At 38.0% G+C, this 24,440-nt stretch overlaps 1 protein-coding gene across 1 annotated transcript; it reads right to left on the bottom strand.

Moving 5' to 3' along the window:
* Positions 1 to 885: 885 nt before the first annotated feature.
* LOC121865295 (flotillin-1-like) lies at positions 886 to 23,721 on the bottom strand (the record flags this gene model as incomplete). Its single annotated transcript, XM_042364639.1, is given in 9 exon segments — positions 886 to 2,781; positions 3,405 to 3,569; positions 9,109 to 9,213; positions 9,765 to 9,870; positions 11,761 to 11,867; positions 15,181 to 15,261; positions 16,230 to 16,445; positions 21,604 to 21,723; positions 23,578 to 23,721. Coding segments are annotated over 9 exon segments (1,062 nt in total), but the record flags the coding sequence as incomplete, so codon positions are not given.
* Between the last annotated feature and the right edge of the window lie 719 nt (positions 23,722 to 24,440).

The following is a 24,440-nucleotide window of genomic DNA, read 5'->3' as shown; positions in this document are numbered from 1 at the left end:
CGTACAGTACAGTACAGTACAGAGCAGTACAGTATAGTACTGTATAATATAGTATTGTATAGTATACAACAGTGCCGGATTTAGACCTGTGGAGGCCCATGGGCAGCCTCTTTGTGGAGGCTCCCCTCATTATAACTACCCAAGAGGGTGGGGTGGCGAGTGAAGCGAGCCTAAACATCTGGGAGTTCCGGGGGGCGCTGTAAGACCCCCAGGAAAATTTTGAAATTTGAATACTTCTTTGGAGAATTTTGAAGCCATATGCAGTATATTGAGGAAATTAGAACATTGAGAAATTTTTAATTAATTGTATATTTATTGATAGTGTACAAATTCCCAACACACACACAAAAGTGAAACATGAATGGAGTCATTCATGTGGTTTCAAGTCGACCAGCCCTGATATAGCTACTACCGCACATGTGGAGGCCCCTGGGCAGCTGCCCACTTTGCCCACTCCTGAATCCGGCCCTGGTATACAGTAGTATAGTATAGTATAGTACACTGTATAGTAATAACAGATTCAGTACATATAAATTCTTTTGATAAAAATTTTTCCAGGGAAGCAACTGATAACTATTACAATAAATGATAATACAAAGATCATTTTGTAGCCAAAGTAATAAAAAAGTTTCATGTACAAACAAAAATGTTGCTTAATACAGGTGAACAATGTTTTGTGCATAAAAAATCACCTAAATTCACTTAAAGTATCAAGATTTTGTGAAGAAAAGTTTTTAAGAACTAATACCTGCTAAGTTTTTGTTCACCAAACATACAGTAAACTGTACAGTAGGTATGTACAGTAAACACTTCCTTCACCAGTCAATGAACAAATATTTATTCCTTATGCAAAAATCATTGTTTTTTTAATTATCATTGTATTAGAAAATGTTCCCCATAACCTGGGGAGATAAGGGGGGGGGGGGGAGCATGGGTAGTATACTTTATTATTTCCATGATGAAGGGCAGCACCTCAGACTCTCAGCACTTGAAAGTTTTAACACAAAATATGGACTGAAGAAATGGATCAAGTTTAAAATGTATCAAAAATCTTTACTCTATGCCACCTGACAGCCACTTGGGAGGTTGGTCATGTGTCTGTTACAAAGTAAGCAAATACTGGCTCTCTGTTACACATTGTTAGCAAATACTGGTCATGTACTGGCTCTGTTGCACACTGTTAGCAAATACTGGGCATGTACTGGCTCTCTGTTACACATTCTTGGCAAGTACTGGTCATGTACTGGCTCTCTGCTGCACATTCTTGGCAAGTACTGGTCATGTACTGGTGCCAGAATGTCTTTATTTTATCCTCTACACCACTTATAAACTTGCCAGCCATTTCGTTACATCTCTTTTACAAACTATTAGCAAGTACTGGGCATGTACTGGCTGCAGAATGTATCTGTAACTCCACAGGTGTTGGTCAAGTTTGGTCTTGAATTATTTCACACAGCACCTGATACACCTAATGAGCAAATAGCCCATGAAGAGGACCAAAGCATGAGATACAGTAATAGTAGTTCTTGAAATGATACTGAAGGAAGCAGAAACAAGGTCTTATCAAGCCAATGTTCTACATAATAGAGACTTTAACAAGGAATGACTGAATGCATCAATGAAACATTTTAAGACAATTGTAAAAACACATGAAATGTACTTCCAACAGTGTGTAACAGAGACATAACTAACTGCCCAAGAGGCTAACAAGCTGATCAATGGCAAAAAGGATAAAGTAAAGCAAGATGGTAGAGGATAATGATAAGATACATAAACTAAAGATAAAGTAAAGGAAACAAGACAAACTCAAACAATAGATGCCGCTACTCCAATAATCAATACAGGAAGGAAGGACTCGAGAATATACAATACACAGTCAATCATTCCCAAGTTGACCCACACTATGGTTCTGGCTGACACCCACTGTGGTTCTGGCTGACACCCACTGTGGTTCTGGCTGACACCCACTGTGGTTCTGGCTGACACCCACTGTGGTTCTGGCTGACACCCACTGTGGTTCAGCCTTATAATTCAAACTGAAGTGGTTATCAGTAGCAATAATACCATGTTCAACCACTGTACATTGCTTTACTACTACATAACTACTACTGTATTCAACAATAATATAATTTTAATAATGGTACATGCAACTTATTATTGACTTTATTACATGTGAACACTCACCACAAAAAGTTCTCGAATGCCCTAAGGTTCATAAAATATGTCAAAATGAATGAGAAATCAGAACATTGCTCTTTGAGGAAGTTTTATTTCAAATTAAATCTCTTCTTTTAAACTGTAAACACTTTTACTGTAAAAACAAATAACATATATTATTATAAAATATTGAGAGTCACTTCTCAACCAGGCACACTAACCATTCTGAGATGACACAAGCCATAGTGTTCATTCTGAAATCTGTCAAGCCCAGTTGTTCGAGAACTTTTTGTGGCAAGTGTACATACATGCATAACAACTGCTGTTACTTTACTACCACTGTACAGTCAATCACCCACAAAAGTCCTGTCCCCTCGCCTTGTGCACCCGAGGCAGTAGACACTGACGCATCATTCTGACCATAAATGGTTCAGATTCACGAGTCTGAATCTCGGGGTTCGTGGCTCAGGATGTGAGGCGACAGGACTTTTGTGGGTAAGTGTAAAAACATACAGATATACAGTACCAAACAACTGTTATTAAACATTGGGTACATGCTGTACTCATAAGTTTCCTCTCGAAAATAAATTTCTTAATATGACCCGCTTATGCAACACTCAGAGTCTGAAAGATAAAATGGCACCAATCAGTCTTTCAGGTTAAGTGTTAAGTATAATCATATCAACATTCTTATAATACTTAACAATATTTACTTTGAAAAATGTGTATAACAATGGATTCTAAAAAGTGAAAAATTATGGATTGGATCAACACAAGTACAGTACTGTAAATTGTACTATATAAGTAAAACTGGAGAGTTTTTTTAGTTATTTCATTCATATAACAAGTGGCTAGAACTACTGTACATCTTGCCTTTAATCTTTTAATTTTGTAGAATTTAATCTCATCATTTAGACTTAACACTGAGAAGGATGGTGTTGTTGTCCATATGTTGTCAGAATATTAATAACTACAAACTCCTGTACTTTCTCAAACATTCGGTGTAGACAATGCTAAAACTTCCACTTCTATTTGTTTTCATAAAATTCTTCATACTTGATCTATATCAATTGTTTATCTCCTCTTATATTAACTACAATCTACTGTAATATACCACAACCAATCTACAACTATCTCTACAACACTTCCACCAGGTAATCTTCACAACAATCTACAATAACACAACCATCTTTCAAATCTTCCTATAGGTTTTAAAACACTAAATTATCACCTCATTAAAAGCTCACCTTCAGAATATCAACCCCAGTCATATTCTTAACCATGTCAGGGACACAGCAAGTAATGTTGATGACCTCTTGTGTCAACTTTTGTGCCCCCACGGGTGAGTCGCCTGAAGACACCATCTTAATGCTCTTGGTATTAGACAAACTCGTACTCACACCATTCAACATCTGCAAAAATTTGAGAATTTATTTTCAAGAAACACTGGTAATGGTATGAAGTAATATACTGTACTGTACTATCACTTTATTAACTTCTTGTGATATGATTAATTTCTCAACCTCAAAAATTCAGTGTAGAAGGTAAAATTTTTCACAACTTTGGTACTGGCACTTACTACTGTCACACTGAGTATTATTAGACTTACAACTGTCACACTGAGCATTATAAGACTTACTACTGTCACACTGAGCATTATAAGAATTACTATTGTCACACTTAGCATTAAATTCACTGATATTGATATATTGATATTGAAAGTCTATTTAGCCTGGAAAATACAGATATAGAGTCAATACAGTCGACCCTTGTTAATTCGGACTAATAGGGGGGGAAGGGTGTCCGTTTTAGCCGATTGTCCGAATTAACCGATTTAGGGGTTAATATTGCATTATATTTCAAAGTCATTGTTTTCGTCACGATTTTATCCCACTTTCCACTGTAATACGTACGTAATTTCAGCAAAAATATTACATTTCCGTGAATGTATTATATCAAGCACATTATGTATAGAATACCGAAAACTTTAAAAAAAACGAGTAACTTCTCTAGAACATCGGAAGGTTAGGAAAAGTCTTTTGTTTTCGTCATGTATTTTATCCTATTTTACATTAAAATACATCACGTTTCAGCAAAACTACTATATATTTCCAAGAATATATTCATTCAGGCGCAGTTTAGGTAAAATATACATGTGATGTAACAGTTTTTTAACTGAAAACGATTCGAAAAACACGTACCCTCTAGCCCTGTTCAAGGAGAGGACTGGGAGAAGCTGTTTGGTGCTGCAGACGATGACAAGGAAAATGATTTGGATGGATTTTAATGAAAATATTCAGAAATATGGTATCGTAGTATTTATTCAAGTCAATTAGGATAGGATATTAATGTAATACAACAGTTTTTTAACTGAAAACCAATCGAAAAGCGATTACGGTAACATCTTTTGAACGAAAGAAAGCGAAAGTCATTGTTTTTGTCACGATTTTATCCCACTTTCCACTAATACCTACGTCATTTCAGCAAAAATATTACATTTCCGTGAATGCATTATATCAAGCACAGTATGAATAGAATACCATTGTAATATAACAGTATTTTAACAAAAACTATTAAAAAAACGAGTAACTTCTCTAGAACATCGGAAGGTTAGGTAAAGTCTTTTGTTTTCGTCATGTATTTTATCCTATTTTACATTAAAATACATCACGTTTCAGCAAAACTACTATTTATTTCCGAGAATATATTCATTCAGGCACAGTTAAGGTAAAATATACATGTGATGTAACAGTTTTTTAACTGAAAACGATTCGAAAAACACGTGTACCGTGTAGCTGATACTCAACAGCTGGTGGTGCGTCATGTGTCGTTGTAAACAATAGGAGGTTGAAGTAGATTACCGGGTATTATATCAAGTGTGAAATATCAAAAAGGTTTTTATTACCGGTATTTTTTGTAGATCAATGAGAACTGTGATACCGTATATGATATGATAAGTTAGCCTGTGTTAAGAACTTCAACATAGACTACTGAAAACACATTGTAAGGTAATTTAGCCTATTGTAAGTTGGTGAGCTTCATTTGCTGAAGGAAGTGCACAACTTTTCATTACTAATTGGTACAAATTTTACGTTTCCATTGTTTACTGGCAGTAAATGGTAAATATTTTTCATGTCTGAAGCTAAAAGTTGCATCCCCCCCAACACTAGTGGTGAAGATGTTACATTTGACCAAAAAGACGCTGGTGTTTTATCACAGCAGTGGGTGGACCAGCATTTTAGCTTAAGGTCTGCGTAGGTAATATTCCTACAAATCTTTATATATAAAAAAAAAAAAAAAAAAAAAAAAAAAAAAAAAAAAAAAAAAAAAAAAAAAAGTTCGTTTGTTCAGATTTTGTCCGAATTATCCGAAATCCGGATTAAAGGAGTCCGAATTAACGAGGGTCGACTGTAATAATAACAATATTGACATTGCTGAGCCATGACTCACTAAGATATAAGAATGCAGACACTACACTGAATATCACAGCCAGTAAAGTGAACCATTTGATCGATAAATATCTACCCAAAACCAAACCCAGTGCCTCCAGGAATATAAGGAGACCGTTACACAAGAACCATGTGGCGGTGGACAAAATTAAGAAGAAAACTAAGAAATTTGAGATGTGGGTTAGGACAAAGTATAAGCAGGACAGGAGGATGTATGTCAGATCCAGGAACCAAGCACAGCCAGAATATTGAAGGGCTGAAAAAGTTCCAGAGGCAGATTATGAGTGAAGTTAAGTCAGACCAGAAGGGGTTTTACCGCTATGCAATGTCGAAAATAAAAAGATGAGTAGGCTTGGAGATAGTAGTTACACAGATTCTGACCAAGACAAGGCGGATGCATTGAACAGTTTCCTTTTCTCGATGTTGACAAAAGAGGATGCGAACAATCTTCTGCATTTGAGGACAGACAGTTTGACACAGTGCCCATACTACAGACGGGCAAGGGGTGACTTAATTGAGGTGTATAAGCATCTCAAGGGGCACTACTCAGTCGAGTGTCCTTACTTGGAGCTGGCGGACGCTCGCCCCACAAGGGGTCACAGCTCAAGATTGAAGAAGCAGCAAGTCCAGAAAACTGTGAGGGCAAACTTTTTCGGAGTGAGAGTTGTGAACTCTTGGAACAATCTACCAGAAAGTGTTGTGACGGAACCGAGTGTGAGCTATTTCAAGACAAGACTTGACAAACACTGGAACAGGTTCAGGTACATTCAGGAGCCGGTGCATGCCCACTGCCCAGTACTTGCCAACAGTGCGTAACAGAGACGTGACCGATCGCCCAAGCGGCTAACGAGCCGATCATTTGGTGAAAAGGATAAAAGAAAAGGAAAAGTAATCAGAGACGTGACCGATCGCCCAAGCGGCTCACGAGCCGATCAGTGGTGAAGAGGATAAAAGAAAAGCTAAAGGTTCATAAGAGTTCCGGCCCTGACATAGTGCATCCCAGAGTGCTATGAGAGTTGTGCAATGAGCTTGTTCTGTAAATGCCTGGATGAGCAAAATGTTCCCAGTGATTGAAATATGGCTTATCCGAGTCCTATATTCAAGAAGGGCAATCGTCACTCCATGAATAATTATTGTAAAGGCCTGGGACTTAGGGATAGAAATCCCTTACCAGACTAATCAGGATCTTAAAAAAGGAAAGTCAAGGACCATGGTTTTCTGAGGAATAACAAACAACCGTTTGAAATTGACAGTTAATGGAGTCAAACAATTAATGGAAGCAAACAATTAATGGAAGCAAACAATTACTGGGAGTCAGCAATTAATGGAATCAAACAATTAATGGAATTAACAATTAATGGGAGTCAACAACTGATAGAATCAAACAATAAACGGGAGTCAGAAATTAAAGGAATCAAACAACAAAAGAATCAAACAATGAACAGATATTTCCTGTGGCAGTGGCCCTGGGGAAAATTCTGGAACACAGTGATCCACTCTCAGGGGGAAGCGTCCATTCAACTCCTCACTCGAGCGACAGTGGCCGATGTTTTGATACAGTAGACGAAACACCGGGGCACAGACGGGAAGGTAGTGACTGTAATCACGGCTGGGGTGAATCTGACGGCGACACAGGTAGAAGTGTCGTTCTCACCTCTGTCCAACCCCCCAAGTGTTGGTCGCACCAGCAAACGAGCGAGTGTGCAGCGGTAACAAGCAGGAAGATCGTTTCCACCCTTACAATTATAAACCAGTGAGCCTGACTAGCATAGTGTGTAAAGTACTTGAGAGCATTATAAGAGATGCCATGATGGAACATATACTCCGAAACAACCTTGTAAAGGACTACCAACAGAGTTTTATGCCGGGACACTCCTGTTTAACACAATTATTCAAGGTACTGGATGTTTTAACTCAAATTCTGGAGCAGGGTGGCAATATCAACTATATATACCTATATTTTGACAAGGCTTTTGACACATACCCTATGAAAGGCTGAGAATTGGACTGGAAGGGTATAAAATTCAGGGAAGTGTCTTAGCATGGATTGGAGACATTCTGCATGATCACAAGCAGTGTGTGGTGATTAATGGCACGAAATCGTCATATGTACCCGTGACAAACGGGGTACCACAGGGCTGTATTGGGCCCATTTTTGTCTGTTTGTTTCATAAATGACTTGCCAGAAGCTATACACTCCTCCATACAAATGTTTGCGGACGATGCCAAGTTATTCAGGGAAATTAAGAACCAAAGAGACTGCGAAGAGCTGCGGAAAGATTCCTGTGAGCTTCAAGAGTGGTCAAAGAAATGGCTGCTGAGATTCAATGTCATGAAGTGTAAGAGGATGCACCTGGGTTGCACCAACAGTAAGGAGGCGTATCATATGTCCTAACGGGATGAAGAAACTGCATTAACAGAGAGAGAATGCAAAAAAGACCTGGGTGTGTATGTTGACAATAAACTGAATACCTCGAACCATTGTGAAAGGGTGAATCAAGCAACTAAACTAGTTTGTCTTATAAGAAGGTCGTTCAGATATCTAGATGGTCTGTTCCTCATAACTATCTTCCAGAGTGAGGTGCTTCCCCATCTGAGGTACTCTCACCCTGCCTGGTCCCCAAGATATGCTAGGGACTGTCAATTGATTGAAAATGTCCAAAGGAGGGCCACCAGACTGGTGCCTGCACTTCGGCATCTCAGTTATCCAGAGAGATTAGAGTACCTGCAACTGCCTAGCTTATATTGTACTACAGAAGGGCAAGGGGGTACCTAATTGAGGTGTATAAATATCTCAAAGGACACTACTCAGTCGAGTGTCCATACCTGGAGCTGGCGGATGCCTACCCCAAAAGGGGTCACAGCTGAAGGTAAAAGAAACTGCAAGTACAGAAAACTGTGAAGGGTAACTTTTTTGGAGTGAGAATTGTGGACTCTTGGAACAACCTGCCAGAGAATGTTGTGACGGCAGAGTGCGAGCTCATTCAAAGCCAGACTTGACCAACACTGGAGCAGGATCGGATACATTCAGGAGCCAGCGCACGCCCAGTACTTGCCAACAGTGCGTAACAGAGACGTGAAAGACCACCCAAGCGACTAACGAGCCGATCAGTGGCAAAGAGGATAAAGGTAAAGGTAAAACTAAAACAGCAGGGGTGTCTAAGACTTTAAAAACTACTCAGTGCAATTTTCAATAACCTCCCCTCCCCATTCACCCATACAGTAGTTCATGTTATAATTCTGTACAAAATCAATAAATACATCAATGATCAGTGTATATGCACCATATGCCTGGACCTACACCACCTCTGCTTTGCACTACTTAACATAAAATAAAAAACAACACTCAAATACTCCTTTTTTTTTCTGTCCAGTCCAGTATATACTTCAGGGGTTACAATTTGAGGGACCCATCAATTGCAACTACATGTCTCTGAATAAGTGGTTATAACTGAAGACTACAAACACAAGAGACCGAACAGTTTCGAATACTGTACTGTACCTTGGGCAGGGTGTTCAGATACATGCTCAGAATAGCAGCGTCTCCAAACTCCTTCCATGCTTCAGCCTTGAAGATCATTTTTGCTGCTTCTGCATCTGCTTTTGCCTGTGTTAAGGGAGATGAAAATCTATGACACAGTTGTCGAAAGACATTTTCAACACTCTTTATTAATACTGTATACAGTTAATCCTCCATATAACAGACTTCTCTCTTCAAATAATCTGTTAGATGGGGGTTTCACATCTAACAGACCCTCAATATAATGTACTTTCACCACTATACAGTTCGTTAGATGGAAGTTCACATCTAATAGACCATACTGTAGATATAAAGGATTTTCCTCTCCATATACAGTAATCCATTATGCAGAGGTTTCACTGTACTGTACACTACAGGTCATTTCTCACAATTAATACAACTTCCTTATCAAGTCTTGTCACAATTTAATATTGTACTGTACTATGAGTGTAATAATACCGGCACCTGTGGTGCTTAATTAAGATCACACATCAAAATTTATCCCCAAACTCTTAAATGCCTGATATGAAATGTACTGTACATGCATCTCACTACTGTGTCCTCAGTTCAATCCTCATCCTGGGATAGATGTGAGAAGGTGTTATCCAGTGTGATACAATCAATATTGCAGGACTAACCTTTATGGCATAGGCCATAGCCTCCCCTTTCAGTAGCATGGCCTCAGCTGTAGCCTCTGACTCCAGGATGGTCTTCTGCTTCTGAGCTGCAGCAAGAGTCTCCATCCTAAAGGTAATGAGTCAATATCCATTTAGAAATTTGATGCCATAATTTACATTTATCAATCTTCCTTAATTTCAGGGCTGGCAAAAATCATTGTTTTAAACAAAACAAAACAACTAAAATTTTTGTTTCGTTTTTTTAAACAAAACATGTTTTAATTTTGGATTTATTGCTATTATGTTGGTTCTAATAAGTCTTAAGTATTAGTGGTCCTTTTTTTTATGAACTTTTTAATATGCTATTAATCATAAACATTACATTCAGGATGATTTAGCAATCATTTATACTCTTTTCCATCTTAAAAAAAATCATTACAAAAGTCAAGTTTATAAAACACAAGCTTTGATCAGTCATTCAGACTCATCGTACAGTACATGCTTGAAGTTAAAAACTAAGTTTAAGTTTCTCCTTAATGCATGAAAAAGATAATTTACTTTTTGAAAGTTTTTAAAGAATTTATTTAAATACAGTTGGAGAGATGGGCAGTGGCAACCTGGCTCCCCTGGACCCATATAATACATGATCTGAACACAATAAAATCATAGACTCGGGGCCCAACCATATACTGAACAGTGGCAACTTGGCTCCTTATAGTCATGATTTGAGATGTGTACCGCCCTGTAAGCTTATTATCACCATTTTCACCAGTGTACAGTATAACTGAACAACCAAAGGAGCATAACACAATTGTTTCACTTTCTTTCCCATTTACTCTTACTGTTACCCTGCTGCTCTCACTGAATCCTTTTACTGCATTTAATAGCCTTCCTCCCATTCCATACACTTGTGATACCTCCCACAATGCTTTTATGCTCACCATATCATAAGCCTTTTCCAAATCTACTGGAACTCGGTAAAATCATCTGTAAGTAATAAAAAAGCAACAAAAAGGGGCATAGATATTTTTTCTTTGGTTTAAACCACTTACTTTAAGCCATTGGTTTCAGTTGACTAACCCTGCTTAATTTAGTTTTCTTTCTCTCATCTTTTAATGTACAAATGCCTTCATTTATGCCTTCTTTCATTATATTTAACCCTCTAGCCATGGGTTTGTGTGTCACTGGTCGTACGTGGGGTGAATCGAGAATAATCATCTTTTTAAAAAATAATTTTTGACCTTTTTAAATGATAAAACAATAAAGTAAGAAAAACTATATATCAACCCTCTAGAAACTTCTCTGGCAGCACGGAGGAAGGGAAGGGGAGGGAGATAAGGGGACAAATCATTATGACGGCGAGCGCTTGTGGTCACCCACGCATTTAGCAGCTATGTTCTGCTTGCCTTTGTATCTGAGATGGCCAGCAATGCATATATTTACTGATCATGATACTTATTTCCTATACATAATTAATTTAGAATTTATTTTATTTGCATTATTTTTCATAAAAAGTGCTCGGTGACACACATGCAGTCTGTCGGCAGGCTGTCAGCCTGTCTTTGTGTTTGGGAGAGCAAATAATGCATATAAATAATTATCGGAATAATAATCCCAAAATTAAATACATTTATAACAATATTTTCCAGGTGTGGGTAGAAGTATCTCCCCCAGCCATACACTAACCGCATCACTCTTTTTTTCCCTAAGCCAAGTGTGTTAAGTTGAATGTGTGTAAGATGTGACATGATTGTATATGCTGAATCAAATGTACACTGATATAATGATTTTAGTTAATAAATATCCCTATCTATCTTATGACCTCATGTTTGTTGTTTTTTAATATGACAATTTTAGTAGTACAGTATGTGATTGTTTTGCCAGTGTCTCTGTTAGATCCAGGTTGTAATGTTTTTTTTTAACTTTGTAAAATTCTCCTTTTCTATTATTCAGTGTATGTGTTATTAATACTGTATGTTACTGCAATATATGTATCAATGAGACAAAGAAGCCCAACTTGTATTTTGCTGCCTCAGCTGGCTGCTTCTCAGTAACATCCAGATGTTTTTCCTGTCGCAGGATCTCCTGTTGCTCCACCAGGATTTTTGCCTTCTTCTCCACTATCTGGTCAATAAATAGGTTTACAGTAGTCAGGCATGCATGAGTTTACAATACTCAGGTATGTATGAGTATATAGCATTCAGGTACAGGTAAACCTCGAACTATGATCTCTCTATTTAGGATATTTCACTTGAACGATGGTGATGTTTTAAGACAAACTCCCTAGTTACGATAAAAAAAAAAAATGCAAAAACAATGGCCATTGTCTGGCCAAACTCGCTGACCTGTGGAATACTGTACTGTACAGGAAGTATCTCTTGTGTAACAATTGGGATGCATTCCTGAAAAAGCGATTTTAATGCAAAATAATCACAAAATGAGAGATAATGAATAACATCCATGGAGATGGTACGTAATTGTGTAGCGAACTCGCCACCCAGTAGCAATGAGAACAGGTGAGGCTGAGCTGTGAGCTATGTTATGGTTCAACACATAATTCCCCAGTAGATATATGTATACAGTAGTACCCCGATTTACGTGGTCAATTGAACCCACAGGGTACAGCGGAAAGTGAAAACCGCGTAAAGTGAACAACAGAACATATGGGATTAATTCCAATAGAGACTGGCCCAACCCCCAAACTCCACTTTTTCCGACACAATACCTATGTTGTAGTAAAAATAACATCTAAATTTTATGATGGTATGCTCACACAATTAATATTTAAGAGAAATACAGTCGCCAGGTTAATGTCCATTCAAATAATGGACTCAAATCCCCCCCCCCCTCTTCCCAGCTCACTGGCCCCTACCTCTCTGAGAAATGATTGGGTGAAACACTAGATTTTAACGTTTAGTAATAAATAATACCTCAGACTAAAGTTAGGATAATATAATTGACATTTCTGGATTCCTTGCAGGTCAGGGAATATTTTGAATGTAAACTTCATATATTTTGCACAAAAGATAAAATACTTGCTTTGTGTAAACCAAATTATTACATTAGATCTAAAATTTGTATGTCTAATGCAAAATCCATGATGTTTATATTCAAAATGATCATCATATTATAAGAATTCCAGCAATGTAAATTATATTCTGGCTGGGTAATTTGTATGAATTTTATGAGCTAAATAAAAAAAAAATATATATACTTCACGCGTATATGAGTAGATGCACCGCGGAAAGTGAAAGTCCGGTTCTGGCAAGGCAAGGTACCGCGTAAATGAGAAATCGTAAATGAGAAATCGCGGAAAGTGAAACCGTGTAAAGCAGGGTAATACTGTACATAATTTTCTTCCATTTATTTTTACTGTGTTACATGCACACATAATCGTTCACACAGAATGTGAAAAAAAAATTATTATTTGGTCAAACACAGAAAATTAAATTTCATTAAGTCCGTTGGAATAAGTGTGTGATCGTGAGAGGGGAAAGGGGGAGCGGGAGGGGGGGGGGGGAATCTCTCAGCTTCTCTGTCTCATGTCCCGTGAAAAGATTGCCGAATGACAATGCAGTATTTTTTTTTCTTTTATATTATTATTTTTATATAGTCATCACATTTTCTAAGATTGTCAAGTGTTTTTCCTCTGGTTTTGTAACTGTAAAGTGAGCAGTGTAACTTTGAAAATGTCTAGGAAGCCATTGCTGGGAAGGCCAAGGTGCCCAGGAAAACCTGTCTCTCTGAAGGTGAAGCTTGACATTGTGAAGCAGCCAAGTTTGTTCTTATTGATGTAGGGAGTGTTGTTTAATTGTTTTCTATTTATTTTATCAGCACAGGATTTTTTCGTGATACATGTGCATATATCGGACTAGTTGTGAACATATCCCATTGAACTATATGTTATAATGAACTCAATTTACGATATTCCGATTTGTGACGAGATTTTCAGAAACGTAATCTCTCTTAAATCGAGGTTTACCTGTATAAAGATCATGACATATACTAGAGCAGACTACGAATACCAGTATGGAACATGACATATATTAGAGCAGACTATGAATACCAGTATGGAACATGACATATGCTAGAGCAGACTATGAATACCAGTATGGAACATGACATATGCTAGAGCAGACTATGAATACCAGTATGGAACATGACATATATTAGAGCAGACTATGAATACCAGTATGGAACATGACATATGCTAGAGCAGACTATGAATACCAGTATGGAACATGACATATGCTAGAGCAGACTATGAATACCAGTATGGAACATGACATATGCTAGAGCAGACTATGAATACCAGTATGGAACATGACATATGCTAGAGCAGATTATGAATACCAGTATGGAACATGACATATATTAGAGCAGACTATGAATACCAGTATGGAACATGACATATATTAGAGCAGACTATGAATACCAGTATGGAACATGACATATATTAGAGCAGACTATGAATACCAGTATGGAACATGACATATGCTAGAGCAGACTATGAATACCAGTATGGAACATGACATATGCTAGAGCAGACTATTAATACCAGTATGGAACATGACATATGCTACAGCAGACTATGAATACCAGTATGGAACATGACATATATTAGAGCAGACTATGAATACCAGTATGGAACATGACATATGCGAGAGCAGACTATGAATACCAGTATGGAACATGACATATGCGAGAGCAGACTATGAATACCAGTATGGAACATGACATATGCTAGAGCAGACTATGAATACCAGTATGGAACATGACATATACCATGACATATATTAGAGCAGACTATGAATACAGTATGGAATATGCGAGAGCAGACTATGAATACCAGTATGGAACATGACAGGACTATGAATACCAAAACATGACATATAGAGCAGACTATGAATACCAGTATGGAACATGACATATGGTAGAGCAGACTATGAATACCAGTATGGAACATGACATATGCGTAGAGCAGACTATGAATACCAGTATGGAACATGACATATGCGAGAGCAGACTATGAATACCAGTATGGAACATGACATATGCTAGAGCAGACTATGAATACCAGTATGGAACATGACATATGCGAGAGCAGACTATGAATACCAGTATGGAACATGACATATGCTAGAGCAGACTATGAATACCAGTATGGAACATGACATATGCGAGAGCAGACTATGAATACCAGTATGGAACATGACATATATTAGAGCAGACTATGAATACCAGTATGGAACATGACATATGCGAGAGCAGACTATTAATACCAGTATGGAACATGACATATATTAGAGCAGACTATTAATACCAGTATGGAACATGACATATATTAGAGCAGACTATGAATACCAGTATGGAACATGACATATATTAGAGCAGACTATGAATACCAGTATGGAACATGACATATACCATAGGTTACCTTTATCTCCATTTTCTCCTCTTGAATCTTCTGTTTGGTCTTGCAAGATTGTAGCTCGTATGCCAAGTTGGCTTCCGCTTCCTGCTCACAGGAAGGTGACCATTAGACACGATAATTGTATAAATCTATTTCATTGATATAGTACAATACCTTTCATAATATCTGTGGTACCTAGCAAGTAAATAATATATCTAGAGCCACTTAATTTGTTTCGTTTTCTAATACTGTACTACAGAACAGAAGTAAATTCAGGGAGCAGAACAAAAATAGAGGAGAAAAAGAGATACTCTTTACTATACAAATTACCGGCAGAGTGAAGACAACATTGATAATGATAATAAACTAAGATGAAGGAAGGAAAGGATGATAAGGTTTAGGCAGGAACAAAGGATAAGTCAGGCAAAATTTGTACAATAAAAATATCCATGAATATCACACAAGATTTGGCCATACAGACATAAAGCCTTATACTACCCACTTATATAAAGTACAGGGGTCCCTCTATGTTGAACAAAATCATCTGGTGTTGGCCAAATAAAATATTAAAAGTGATGTCCCTGTAGTGAGGGTGTTAAAAGACAGCTAAATTGTCCTGTGTAAATAAATCTTCACATGCTAAGGGGCTGATCCAAGCCAGGAAGAATGGTTCAACTAAAAACATTTCAAACATATTGTTGTCTGGGATCTTCTCTGATAACAATTAGGTACAGTTCTGTTCAGAAGTTAGTTATACACCCGCTGTAAGGGACGCATAACCTGTAGCACCCTTCCTGGATGTCAGGTCACTACGCCAAACCTCCCACCAACACACAGATTGAAAGAGACAACAGAGCAGCTTGACTTGAAATAAGACTCATCAAAAAAGAGATGGGAAGGACATTAATATGAATACCGGCCAACATTACTGCTGATGGATGATGAAAATGTGCTAATATCCTGTAAACTATAAAAAGACATCGCCAGGAAAAAATAATTTAAAGACACAAAAATCTTCTTAACACTATATTGTGATGCCTAAAAAGTCACGTACAGTACAAACATCATCTTACCCGACTCTTCACTTCCTGATCATAGGCAGCTTTCTGTAACTCAAAGTCTCTCTTAGCCTTGGCCACCAATGTCTTGTTTATGTACTGTGCAGCAAGGAGTGTTTCAGCTGCTAAGCTTTTTTGGATTTCGGAATCTTTCTTAGCTTCAGCCTCACCAATCCTCGCATCACGCTTCACCTGAGCTGTCTGAGCCATGCCCAGAGCCTTAAGGTAGCCCTAAGGAGTAGTGCTTTGATTTAATAATTTGACTCTTAATTCAAAGTGAAACTACATACTATCTACCGTACATATCTGCTGTAGTAAGTCGAGTCATACCTCACAACTTAAATCAAATTATTCAGCATAGCAATACTATACAGGTACAACATAAGTGGTGCCCTAATCAATACCATGTCTACATATATGAATGAAATTTATTCACATCTTGAAGTACTAAGTAAATTAAAAATATTTACCAAAGTAATAATATGTTTAATGATTAAAATTTGTCAGGGAGTTTGATCTTTTAGAGGAAGTTCGACACCTTATTGACAGAAAATTTTTGACTCTCCTGCTAAATCTGTAATATAAGAGTAAGTTACTCTTACTACTGATTCATCAGTATGGGGGAAACCTTGATATCAAGACATCAAATAGCATTCATAAACCAACATTCAATAACCACTTAAAATCAAGAATAGAAATACCTAGGTAATAATCAATGGAATATATCTTAATATCTTCAACAACCAAATCTTTCTAAAATAAATTTGTCTTATTACTAAATGTACACACATGCAGCGGCCTGTGGTGAAAAAAGCTAGGGTAAGCAAATGACATTGTTCATGACAATATACTGTACTACTATCAACTATTATGCATCTAGGAAACAGAACAAAAAGATTAGATAATTACTCTATTTTTTTTTCGTCTTCAACCTTTATTTATGATGCCAATAAGGCATTTGTTAAAAGTTTTTGTTAGACAACAGGAACCCTCAGTTCACCCTTTGAGAAAAATACATGGACCCTTGCACCCCTGGCTACGATGGTATTCGAGTTGAACACACAATGCCTCTCGTTAAGGTTGGAAAGCATGAATGAGCCGCTCTTTCGAGAAACTTCAAAACAGTACGAACTCTACCTTTGAATTCAAGCAAACCTCGCCCTTGTCTACCAAATAAAATAAAAAAGGTCGATTATAGTGAATCAGTTATAAAGTAACGTAAGGGCTAAGGAAGCTTTCCTAGTCGATATGCTTGATCCTTGCTACAGTCTCGTCACACATCATGGAGACGTCAAACTCAACATGTTCATCTATCATCGTTCTACACAACCGAGGCCTCAGCAGCTGTGGAAATGCGCGGTAGCTTGACGTATCCAAGTCAACTGTCGAGAAGTGGATTCAGCACTACGAGGAGACTGGAGCGAAAAACAACAGGCCTTAGAGCAGGCGCCTGCAATGCACTTCTCTGGAAGATGGCCAGGTTTGTCATTTGTATGAATATTGATAAGGTCACGAAATAACTGAAATACTAATATATTTCATCATTTACGTTATGCCATTAATATGCATTCCTTTATCTCTGGATCAGGCAATATTGGGGACCATTGATGCCGATCCATTTGCCACAGTTGTCAGCATTCGGAATGAACTTGGACAAGATGCTCTCCTCAGACTATCCGAAGCAGACTTTACTTCATGGATCTGTGTACTGTAGTTACACACCAGCAAAGAAGCCACACCTCTCTGAGGTGTGGCTTCTCTGAGTTCAACAGGGGTAGAAGAATGGAATATGCACAAGAATACTGCGACAAAGAAGATAGTTTCTGAGACTACGTAGTCTTTTGTGATGAAAAGATATTCAGCTGCTCAGACAATCACAGAAGTACCAAAGAAGTACTAAAGTGTGGCAGATATGAAACACTACGTGTAGTAAATCTCATTCTCTATCTCATAATTACATTTGTTAATTCATATTTAAACTGATGTTTTATTTAAGAAGAGTTCCATCAATGCAGTATTGATTTGTTAAAATACTGTTTGTAGATACGACTCATACCAGGTAGTGCCCACTAGGAGAAGTGGCAGAGTCACCGCAGGGTTGTTTGGGTGGAGGCACGTAGGTGTAGGGGAGCTGGCCGATGTTGTTCCGGGCCAATTCACAGGTCCAGAGTATATACAGTACTGTATTAACATATTATAGGGCATTCTGCTGCCTTCAGTGAGAGCTTTGTTGTTTCCCGAGCCCGAGTCTTTTTACCATGTTCAAGACAACAGCCCCGTCCACACCTGTCACGTAGTCAAAGAGTGGTTTGCCCAACACCTGGAAATATCCTTACTGCCACATCCACCACAATCCCCGGACCTTAACCCCATTGAGAACGTGTGGTCTGCCATGACTCAACGGATGCCAATGAACCACCCCAGGAGGCGCCAAAGTGTCATCATGAATGCACTACAGGCGTGGGAAGAGTTGCCAAGTCCCGCCAGACGAGTCCTTACTACCGAGTTGTGGACTCCATGCCCAGGAGACTTAACAGCTTAATAGTGGCTGGGGTGCTTACATCACAAAGTAATGTAGTGTATGTAATAAAAGTGGCTTCTTAAAAGCTTTGGTTTCTAAGGTACAAATATTGAGAATATACAAACTTATGAGACAAATAACTGATAACCCAATTACTGCCATAATCGGAAAGCAGGGTTACTAAAGTGAATCATTCCTTTTCTTAATATTTCATCCAGTTTGTTATATTGTGTCATTGTTTGACACTGAGGGTACACGTACTTTCCTTGGCAGGTGTACATTATAAGTAATTTCAGATTTATTCCCAATGAAATAAATTACAAAATTTGCACAGGCTACATCAATGGGAAAATGATTGCATGGGCTACATCAATGGCAACATGAAATATCGAAATAAATTGAAACTAATCAAATTTAAAAAAAAAAAAAGCTTGTGAATTTAGAGGTATGCGAGATGCTGCTTGCAGTGATCTGTATGGGGTAGGAGTACGGAATTTGGAGAAATGTCCTAGTGTTGATAGAAGACTTTCTACATGACCGCAAGCAGTGTGTGGTGATTAATGGCACGAAATCATCATCCGTACCTGTCACAAGCGGGGTACCACAGGGCAGTGTATTGGGCCCGCTGTTTGTTTGTTTGTTTCATAAATGACATGCCTGACGTTGTACACTCCTTCATACAAATGTTTGCCGATGATGCCAAGTTATTTTGGGAAACAAGAACCAAGCAGACTGTGAAGAGCTGTAGAAGGACCTCTGTGGGCTCCAAGAATGGTCGAAGAAATGGCTGCCGAGATTCAATGTCATGAAGTGCAAGAGGATGCACCTGGGGCGTACCAACGGTAAGGAGGCGTATCATGTGTCCCAACGGGAAGAAGAAACTGTACTATTTGAGACTGTGTGTGAGAAGGACCTAGGTGTGTATGCTGACAATGAGCTGACGTTCTCGGGCCAATGCAAGAAGAAGGTAAATCAGGCAAATAAATTATTGGGTCTTATAAGAAGGTCGTTCAGATATCTAGATCGAAACGATCTTCAAGAGTGAAGTGTTTCCCCATCTGGAGTACTGTCACCCCGTCTGGTCCCTGAGATATGCTAGGGACTGTCAGTTGGTTGAAAATGTTCAAAGGAGGGCCACCAGACTGGTGCCTGCCCTTTGGCACCTCAGCTACACTGAGAGATTGAAGCGCCTGAACTTGCCTAGCTTATACTACAGACGGGCAAGGGGTGACTTAATTGAGGTGTATAAGCATCTCAAGGGGCACTACTCAGTCGAGTGTCCTTACTTGGAGCTGGCGGACGCTCGCACCACAAGGGGTCACAACTCAAGATTGAATAAGCCTCAAGTCCAGAAAACTGTGAGGGCAAACTTTTTCGGAGTGAGAGTTGTGAACTCTTGGAACAATCTACCAGAAAGTGTTGTGACGGCACCGAGTGTGAGCTCTTTCAAGACAAGACTTGACCAACACTGGAGCGGGTTTAGGTACATTCAGGAGCCGGTGCATGCCCAGTATAGTACTTGCTAACAGTGTGTAACAGAGAAGTGACCGATCGCCCAAGCAGCTAACGAGCCGATCAGTGGTGAAGAGGATAAAAGTAAAAAAGTAAGTAAAAGGAGTAGGGGAGGGACAACCAACTGTGTTTTCATAACTTAAATCTCGAGCAAAAGGAATTCTACTCATAGATGCCAACAAATGTTATTGAGGGGAAATTCTAGCATCAGATATGAATCATATTTACATGGATTTAGGAAAAAGTGGGTTAATATAATTTAAATTAATAGTTTTCATCTTATGTCTGGCAATGGCATATCATTTTACCCCGCAAGAGGGCGGAAGAGGCTACTGCAAATCGAATGTTGCGTATTCGGGGGACAGATTTTCAAGCGGCAAACGCTCCTGTTTTGCAAGTTTCTAAAGTCTGACCTCCAATTGCAACATATTTAAATTTAATGAGACTTAAATAACATAAATGCAGAATGCAATACAGGCAGTGGCGGACTGGCCCACCAGGATACTGGGAAATTTCCCGGTGGGCCCCAAAGTGATGGTCCATCACTTTGGAAATAACAGAAAAAAGAAAAAAATATTGAAGAGATGTAACATTTTATTTGCTTAAAACCTTTACTTTTATTTGATTCCTTTGACTACATTTTGGGATTAAGTGGGCACTTTTGGACCCTTTTGAGTGGGCCCTTTTACAAGTTTTCCAGGTAGAAATTTTTGACCCAGTCCGCCACTAAATACAGGTGCTCCTCTACTTATGAACGAGTTACGTTCCTGAGGCTTGATTGTAAGTCCAACTTTACTCTTGTAGATACAAACAAATTGTAAAAAAATGAAAAGATTATGGATATTTAGTACAGCTATACCCTTTAATACAGCCCTAAAACCTGGCTCACTCCTCTCCTCTTAGGTAATGTTTGTTCTATCTGGAATTTTCTTCAAAATAATCCAGTCTCAGTGATGATGTTTGTATCTCTGAAAGTTTGTAAGTTGAACATTCTTAAGTAGAGGAGCACCTGTATACCAATAAATAATATGCTAACTACAGTATAACAAGAGATAAATAATTTTGAAGGGAAGAATTTTCAGAGTAAGGCAGTAAACAATGCTTGCCTTGCTTCTTAGGAATACAGTACATGCCACTACTGTACACACACTGTCCGCATCATTGGTGTTGGGTACATGATCTGAAAAGTTGAGTAAACACATCAAATGGACACTGACTCATTGTCCTGGTAGGGTTGTCAAAATCTTTCGTCCGTTGTGTCATATTGTTTAACACAAAATTGTAAAGATACTTTTTGGCACGAGTGTAAAGTTTTACAATTAACAAAAGGAAATTAGAGAAATTAAGAGGTCTTACATGGTCATCGCTCAAATCGGTAATTGTGTAGGAGAGAACATGGATGCCAAGGGCGTAGAGGTCCTTGGAGGCCACCTCAAACACCCGTGAGTTAAACAAGGCGCGGTTCTTGTAAATATCCTGAAACACAACAAAGTCTTACACAGGAAACAGTACTTTACAAATGTCTTTAAAATAAAAAATACTTAAAACAAAATTTTAGATTATTTGTAAAGCCATACAAAACATTACAAGAAATATTAGTACAGGTTGTACCTCTCTAGTCCAGCAACCTCAGGACCTGACCGGTGTCGGACCATGGAAATTTCCGGACCATGGAAATTCACGCTTTTCCTGGACAGATATTGACTTGCGCTTAAGTTAGCACCACTTTCACTGCTTCGTGGTCTCTTTGAAGACATATTGAAGGGTTAAATGTCGTACAGTAGCTTCTCAAATTTCGCGAGTTTTTAATTCACCATTTTTTATTTGGACACAAAAAAAAACTACATAATTTAAAATTTTGACAGCGGAAACTCGAATTTCGATGGGTTTGAACGGCTTGCCAAAGTTCAGACGACGTGCACAATCGTGTAAACAGCGTCATTTCTCTTATGTACAAAAGATTCATTATTATTTATTACTGAATGTCTTTTTTATTGAATTAATGTTTATGCGTGCAAAATGAGCAATACAATTCATTAATAATACGTAGAATATTAAAACAGATGAGGAAATGAGACAGCATTGTTTTCGTTGATAACAAAACCAGTGACTGATTGGTTCTATATATAAAACAAGAAAATAAGACCCTGGTTGTAGCTGTAGTAAAATTAATGTAAAAAATTAATATGGTTGTTTTAAGTAATGTTATTTAATGTTAATAAATAGAACAATAAAAGTAGCAAACCATTAATGTTAAAGAAAAAAAGTGAGACTGCGCGTATGTAAGTGCGCACATGTGAAAAACACATCGTCATTACTCTACATAAGAATATGAAAGCAACACTTATTTACTGTTCATATATGTTTTAATTAATGTTTCTCATTTTTTTTATTGAATTAATGTTTGTGTGCAAAATGAACAATACAATTCATTAATAATTCGTGGAATATTAAAACACACGAAGAGACGAGACAGCTGTCGGCATTGTTTTCGTTAATGTTTACAAAACAAGTGACTGATTGGTTCTACATATAAAACAAGAAAATAAGACCCTGGTTGTAGCTGTAGTAAAATTAATGTAAAAATTAATATGGTTGTTCGAAGTGATGTTATTTAATGTTAATAAATGGAACAATATACGTAGCTAACCATTAATGTTAAAGAAAAAAGTGAGACTGCGCGTATGTAAGTGAGCACATGTAAAACATATCGTCATTACTCTACATAAGAATATGAAAGCAACACTTATTTACTGTTCATATATATTGAAGGGTTAAATGTTGTACTCTGTACTGTATAGACAAACAGAGAGAGAGAGCCGAATTGCCGGATGTAAACAAACCTTAATTTCCCGCGGCTTTGTTGTTGGTTTTTTTTATGGGGATTAGCCCACCCAGGCACAGGTCACTGACCCACATTGGAGCCTGAGGGGCAAAAATGCAATACTCCAGTAATAATAATAATAATTCAGATAAGTAAAAAAAAAAAAAAAAAAAAAAAAAAAAAAAACTGCTTATCTACCTATTGGACAAACTAAAATCGTTCCGGACCACGGGAGTTTCCGGACCACAGAGGTACAACCTGTATTTAATGAAAGAAAGGCTTCTTTTTTTTTTACAATAAATCTGCCATATAGATAAGAAGATACAGTAGATATATTAATATTTATTCAATATAAATGTCATACAAGCTTACAATTGGTTTGGTATATACTGTACATAGAACAATGCAGGTATCTATCCATCAATGACAAAAATGTACTGTAACTAGCTCTTTTATTAAAGCATCCAGTATAGTACACCTTATTTATCAGGTAAGCAACCACTCACCTCAACTGTCATAGTGCCCATAATGCCACGCTGGTGCCCCTCCAATGTAGCAGTGATGAGGGCATGTATCTCTTCCTGCTTTTTGTTCAGAAAATGTTCACAAGCCACTGCCAGAACATCTGGATGTTGGGTGCTGATCTTCACCTGTTGACAAAAGCAAATAATCTTGTATGAGTTTATTGTGATGATATGATGGGTTGGTCCTGAGACCCCAACTTATACTGTGTTAGGAGCAAGTGGTGACAGTGTGATCTTACCATATGGCAGTTTTCACCAATAATTCCAGTCTCTGCCTATAATAACACTTAGCATGGCAGGTTTTCTCTGGGTATTACAGTTTCCTCCTGTACTAACACTGGACCATGCAGGATGGTCCTCACTACCAAGAATGGCAGGTTACCTCTGGGTACTCCACCAACACTGGACCAAAAAGGTCATAAAACAAAGTAACAAAGAACAGAACAAGTGGCTAAATGTTTAGTAATCTGATAACTGGTGAATGATAAATTGGATGGGAAAAATTAAGTTCAGGTTCAAAGAGAGACCAGTAAAATGGACCACCGACCACTAAGGCAGATCACACCTAATGGTCAGAGTCCCAACAACACCAAGGCCTGAAACTTAAACCAATTAAGGGAAAGGACAACTTTTTTATCTCTCACTATCTCCTATGATTTCCATATGGAAAGATGAATCCTGAGATACTGCCACAGTTGACCTCGTACAGTGCCAATAAGCCAAATACTCAACCTTCTAAGCTTAACATCCATGTACTGAGGGAATTTAACTTAAACAATTTAATAAGTATACATTGACATCATTTGACACACAGGCTGAAAGACAACTAAAGGTATTGTACATTT

Source organism: Homarus americanus, unplaced genomic scaffold (assembly GCF_018991925.1).
Source record: "Homarus americanus isolate GMGI-L3 unplaced genomic scaffold, GMGI_Hamer_2.0 scaffold43798, whole genome shotgun sequence".
Taxonomy (NCBI): domain Eukaryota; kingdom Metazoa; phylum Arthropoda; class Malacostraca; order Decapoda; family Nephropidae; genus Homarus; species Homarus americanus.
Note: the sequence above shows the minus strand (reverse complement) of the source record. Positions and strands in the feature narration are given on the sequence as shown.